The sequence below is a fragment of the Glycine soja genome, chromosome 15, assembly GCF_004193775.1.
Source record: "Glycine soja cultivar W05 chromosome 15, ASM419377v2, whole genome shotgun sequence".
Classification (NCBI taxonomy): domain Eukaryota; kingdom Viridiplantae; phylum Streptophyta; class Magnoliopsida; order Fabales; family Fabaceae; genus Glycine; species Glycine soja.
The window spans coordinates 17,055,574-17,061,573 of NC_041016.1; the positions used below are offsets into that span (position 1 = coordinate 17,055,574).

Genomic DNA, 6,000 nt, shown 5'->3' on the forward strand with positions numbered 1-6,000 from the left:
AGAAGGTTCATCCTCAAAGAAGGAAGAAACAAGTTTTGCTGAAGAAGAAGAAGAAGACCCATTTTACCAAAACGAAGATGATTGTTTTGGTATCTGTTTAGATTAAATTTAAATTCGGTCACAAAACCGTCTGTTTGTAATTAATGTGTAATTAATGCTGAACAATACTACCTGTCCTGTAGCCATTAAAGTCCCGGTCAAAACTACTTGTCTTGTAACAAACAGTCAAATAGTCCCGGTCAAAACTACCGATAACTACCGGTCTTAGATTTTTGGCTATATAAGGAGTCCTCAAGTATGTTGTGAGGCACCCTTTCATTTGGCCATTTTTCAGGTTTCTGAAGAGAGGTGCTCTGAAACAAGATTTTTGTAAGCGCTTCTTTCAAGTTTCAATAAATTTATATTTTCATTCCTCTTCTCTCTCTTTACCGATCCTGTGCGGCTCTGCCACCGCTTCGGTTTATTTATTTATGAAAACCTGGGATTTGTAAGCCGGTCTCCGGTGTGCCCTTGATATCTGTTTTACAAGTTTATATTTTCTTTTCCATTTATCGTATTGCATTCTTACTTCCTATTTATCCGTTTGATCTTATTCTGCTGATCTTATTCCTATATATATATAGATTTTGGACACACAATAATTTTGCTTTGGACTTAAATATTACATTCAACTTGTTATTCTTAAATATTATTTTGTTCTCAAATTATTTTTTTTAATAAAAAAATTAGTGTTATTCATATTGAGTTACTAGATTAATTTTTTCAGTGTTTATCTTTTATATTTATGTTATTTTTAAAAAAACAAATTGCAGTTGAATTGTTAAAATATGACAAATGATCAAAGAACTCTTTCTTCTCTCTTTTTAAGAAAAAAGAAGTTAATAATTTTAATCCATCTTAGCTTTAGCTTTTAAGTCCTATGAATGCTTTATTTTTTGTATGTGCCTTTTTCATCAAAAGCAAATATATTTATTTATTTTCCTTACATATATTATATTTTATTTTTCGTTAGACTAAATTGTAAACACTTATCAGCAGAAGAAATTAGTCATATGGTTTTGCTTATCATTTGAAAATATTTTTGCCCCCCTGCCCTAATAATTCTTTATAGTTCCGTTTATATCTCAAAAAGCTTAAAATATTTTTTTAAATAATATTATAAATATTTGAATAACTGAACATTAATTAATTTATTTTTTAAGAGACTTAACATTAGACATAAATAAATAAATATACATTGGATTGCCTTTGGGTATGCTATTTCACAACTACAGTTTGGGTTATGCAAATAGTTTTGAAAACATTAACTAGAGTTAAGTTATTGAAATAATCATTTTATATTTATTTATTTGTTATTTTTCATTGATGTATAAACATAAATGAGCCGAAACATGCATAACATCTAATTACAATATTCAAAAGGAACTTGCTAACCAATGCTTTTAGGATGAGGACATTGGTTAAGATATTAAAAATATTTTTTTATTGAAATTCACATTGAAAATGTATTAAAATTACAAAAAATACATTAATGTTTGATGTTTTTTAATAAAAACTCTATTTTTAATTCCTTAACTAGAACCACTTGTTAGCATTTGCTTATTCAAAATATATATTTTTCTGAAAGACATTACAGTCTCTACAAAAGCAAGGGGATGATAGTTATGGCACTGGTTGATTTATTTATTGATTTAATAATTAATTTAATGTTTTAAAATATAAATCTATAGATTTAAACAAATAATACAAAATTATATTATTGTTCTTTTGTATACGACTTTTCTTTATTAAACAGTATCATGTAATAAATTGGGGTTTGTTAATTTCACAACAACAAAAAATCATGTTAATAAATTAGTTAAGATGTAAATTATAGCCACTTGTTCTCTAATTTTAGAAGATCCAAAACTCCAAAATCCAAATGCTCTTGAGATATCCGAGAAAACGACTATTGGCCGCGTCTCCATGATTCACATCTTCAGTCCACCACGTGTCATGAGCACGACGTTGACAACTATCTCGTAAGATGCCACACTCCTATTGTTACCTTTGTTGGATACTAAAGTCAATGAAATACTAATATATATAATTAAATTAAGGAAAATGTTCCTTAAACACGTAAAAGGTGTAATCATCTTGAGAAAGATATGAAAAGATGAAAGATAAATGATTGATAATATCAATGATATGATGAGAAGAAAAAACTTATAGAGAAATGAAAGATGTTATTGAAATATTTGTAAATAATAAGTATCTAAATATAATCACTCTCACAATTAAATTTTATATATTAAGCAACAGTAATATTTATTAATACATGCCAACTTTGTATTAATATTTTATTTGCTTATATTGTACCTAAACCAAATGCCTGAAGTTTATACAAAAGTGTTTCGTTTAAGATGATTCGATAAATAAATATATATAACGATATTTTTATGAAGAAAAATAAATTTTGATGAAGGTGCATGCTATATAATATATATCATCGAGTCATCTAGGTACCCAACAACGTGCTTGTGTTTTTTTCTTCCCCATCCAAAAGCAATTATAAGATTCGTATACTTTAAAATTTTAATTATTCCTCTTTGAATTGCAGGCTTGATTAGCTCTAGCGAATTTCAAAAGCTTTGGAGTTTGGACACTGTTTTGAAAATCCCTATCTAACGATTCTAACCACTTCGTACTTTATTTTTTGTCAACATTGCCCTGAGACTTCTCTGAAATCTCAAGGTTTTGGCACTCCATATGTTAATTTCCAACACAGCTAAAACCCCATATGGCAAGTCAATCTACCGTAACTAAAAGAGTAGTCTAACACGCCTACGCATCCTATCAATTGGGCTAATTATCAGAGAGAGAGAGAGAGAGAAAAAAAGGGTGTTAAGTTAAGCAATTCACATGTGAACATGCCCAAATTTTCATCTCATCCACAAGCAAACTCAACCAATAATGCCTCGTAAGATTCTTCTATCTCCTATACGTCAACACTTGCCAAACCTATAGGCTACAAGCATAGACCAAGAAGTCTAGTCACACAAGTGAGAAAAACCCCTTTTTCATTAGTTAACATATTATTTTTCTTTCAATGATAGGCCCTAATGCTTTGTGTATATATGTAAAACTAATAGGTTGGCATTTAGGGAAAGCCAACAAGTTTTACAACTATTGTGAGCAAGTAGAAAGATAGAGCCAAGAAGTTAATTTACGGTATTTACATACAAAAAGATATATAGAGAAAGAAATTGAGCATTAAGTGTTGGAAGATGAGCATGATGGCTATCATTAGCAAACTATATTGTTCATCTTCTCAGACGGTGCTTGGGGTCAGGAAGAGGCCTCATGTGGTGAATGGAGGGGGTTTTGTGGTCACGGATTGTAGTGGCCAGAGGGTTGTTTTCAGGGTTGATGGTTGTGGGATTCATGACACTAAGGGACAGTTGATTCTAAGAGATGGGGAAGGAGATGCTTTACTTCTCATGCGTCGAAAGGTATATATGCATAAATAATACATGCGGGTGGTGTGAAAATATCATGCCTCATCATTATGAAGTTCTTTTTAGACTATGCATGTATGTGTCTGTATATATAAATAAAGATAATCATGTCTTTTTTAAGTATGTGATAAGGAAATTCGATTTTGCCTATGATATAAAACTTGTTATGATATACTAATTCCTTCAAATAGAACTCAATATTTCTAGAGATTAGTATTTGATTATTGGCCAATGACATCCTATTCAAATAAATGTGTATTTTTTATACCATAATAATATTAGTGTGAAGTATTAATTAATTTTATTTATAACTAATATCTGCTGGTGAATTCGACTGATTACTTAATGATGTTGGTAAGTATATATGATGTAAAAAAAATACAAACATTTATTTCTATAGGGTTTTAAATTTTAATGAACTGTTTTAATTTGCCACATCTAGGGAGTTTTACTTCAACACACGAAGCAATTTATGTTGCAATGATTTGCTATTACAAAGGTAAAACTTGCAACTTGAATTTAACTCTTTGTAATGTGCAGGGAGGCATGGTTGAGGCCCTTGGCATTTACAAGAAGTGGAATGGTTATAGTGTAAACTATGAAGGATTACAGAGCCTGGTTTTCAGCTTGAAAGAGCCCAATAATTGTTGTTTGGTTAAGAACAATGCGATTAGAATCTCCATTGAACCCAGGAATTCTAGTAACAAGGGCTGGGACTTTGAGGTCAGGGGTTACTTCCCTGATAGGAGTTGTAGCATTGTTGATGTTAGAGGCAACGTAATAGCACAGGTAGGTAATTATATGCAAGTCTATATATTAATTTACTCTATAAACGATGTAGAATGCATGAGTTATTATAAAGTAGTTCTTTCATCAGTGTTCGATTTTTACGAATTAATTAAAAAAATAAGTTGATGATTAATGAGTGGATGCTTAATTTATACACAGGTTGGGGTGAACAAGGAAGTGGAGAAATTGATGGAAAGTAAGGATCTGTATCATGTGGTGGTGAAACCAGGGATCGATCAAGCGTTTGTTTTTGGAGTCATTGCCATCCTTGACTACATTTATGGCGAATCCACATACTGCAGAGTCCAAAATTGTGCTTAGCGTGCTGTGTTTTGCTGAATTATTATTTTATAATTAAAACCAATAGTGGTTTTTTCTCGTATGACAAATGTGTATATATGAAAGAAGCTAAAGGGGATAGAGAGGGTTTTGGAGGAATTAAGGGGACAATTAACCAGGTTAGGAAGATGCCTTGTATATTATGGAAGGGAAATTGGATTGTTACTTGCGTTAAGCAATTGCATGTAATTTCGTTAATTCGAATGACTGGTTTGACAATGACGAATGTGAAAGTTATTTAAGTATCGTTCCTAGTGCTTATCGTTTATAGGCTGATTTCGAATCTGTGTATAATTGATTGGTGATGAATGAGTTTGAAAAGTTTGGAACTTTATAAGTACCGATTAATTGAATAAATTAGGTACGGATTTTGATTAATTTGGTTGAAAAGAATCTCAAGGATTGTGAATTCATGCATGTATTATATCCAAGTAATAATGATTAGTTTTGTGTAATGGATATAATTAAGTCGAAACCAATATATATATATATGTGTGCGCTTGCTTGCTTTTGTTGAATGTAAGCATCCTTTTCCTTGTTCGGGGACTGAATTAATACGCCAATAATTTGGCAAGGGTGCTCTGCTTAAATAGAGAAAGTGATTATATATAATCTTAAAATTATGGGTAAGTTTGTCTAAGTTTATTTATTGAAATAATTATTTATTTTAATAAAATAAGTACTTTTTTGTTTTTATAATATATATTTTTTAAAATTATTTTTGTTTTAAAAAATAATTTTTTATTTATTTTAATAAATAAATCTTATCTATTTCTCAAAAAACGATTATATAAAAAGTTTTTTCTTAAAAAAAAATTAAATAAACTCATCTTTATGTATAAACAGAGTTGGTGCGATGTTCTTAGCAACTAAAGATGATTCTAAACATAGGATTCGTCAAATTTTCACCTAACTAGACAAGAAAAAGCAGAGAGCCTACGTTTTGCATGATTTAAAAGTCTAACTGCTCTAGCGATATCTGTCTGTGCATGTAGTTTCGACCAATCCATGCATTATATATCATGTATTCATCAGTCGTTGCAATCTTACAAAGATAAAATTTATATATAGTAATAATATTGAATCTACACATGCATTAAACTTCAACATGAGATTAATTTTTGGCCGTACAAACTAAAAATAATTGAAAATTTTAAAAATTTATTTGAAATTTTCTTAGTTCCAAAGATTCATGTAATGTAATGATATTTAACACTTTCAAGGACTAAAAAGGAGATTTGTCCTTAATTTTTTAAATTGAAATAATTGTCATTATCAAAAATCAACTGAAAATGTGATTCTTCTTTTTTATTTGTTTACATTATTTACCTTTTGAGAGTTCTATATTGTTGTCAGATAAATCTTAACGATTAAT

General features: G+C 29.8%; 1 protein-coding gene across 1 annotated transcript; it reads left to right on the forward strand.

The window, feature by feature from the left end:
* Window positions 1-1,779: 1,779 nt before the first annotated feature.
* LOC114387503 (protein LURP-one-related 6-like) lies at window positions 1,780-4,893 on the forward strand. The gene is made up of 5 exons (XM_028347700.1): window positions 1,780-2,021; window positions 2,600-3,041; window positions 3,132-3,491; window positions 4,038-4,286; window positions 4,446-4,893. Exons 3-5 carry the CDS (start codon window positions 3,267-3,269, stop codon window positions 4,605-4,607), a joined length of 636 nt encoding a protein of 211 aa, XP_028203501.1. The 5' UTR covers window positions 1,780-2,021; window positions 2,600-3,041; window positions 3,132-3,266; the 3' UTR covers window positions 4,608-4,893.
* Window positions 4,894-6,000: the final 1,107 nt, after the last annotated feature.

Bases quoted from the DNA above. Each gene is read 5' to 3' on its own strand.
- LOC114387503 (XM_028347700.1), top strand. From the start codon at position 3,267: ATGAGCATGATGGCTATCATTAGCAAACTATATTGTTCATCTTCTCAG. The intron at 3,492-4,037 runs GTATATATGCAT...TGTAATGTGCAG, and splicing joins TACTTCTCATGCGTCGAAAG to GGAGGCATGGTTGAGGCCCT. The intron at 4,287-4,445 runs GTAGGTAATTAT...ATTTATACACAG, and splicing joins GAGGCAACGTAATAGCACAG to GTTGGGGTGAACAAGGAAGT.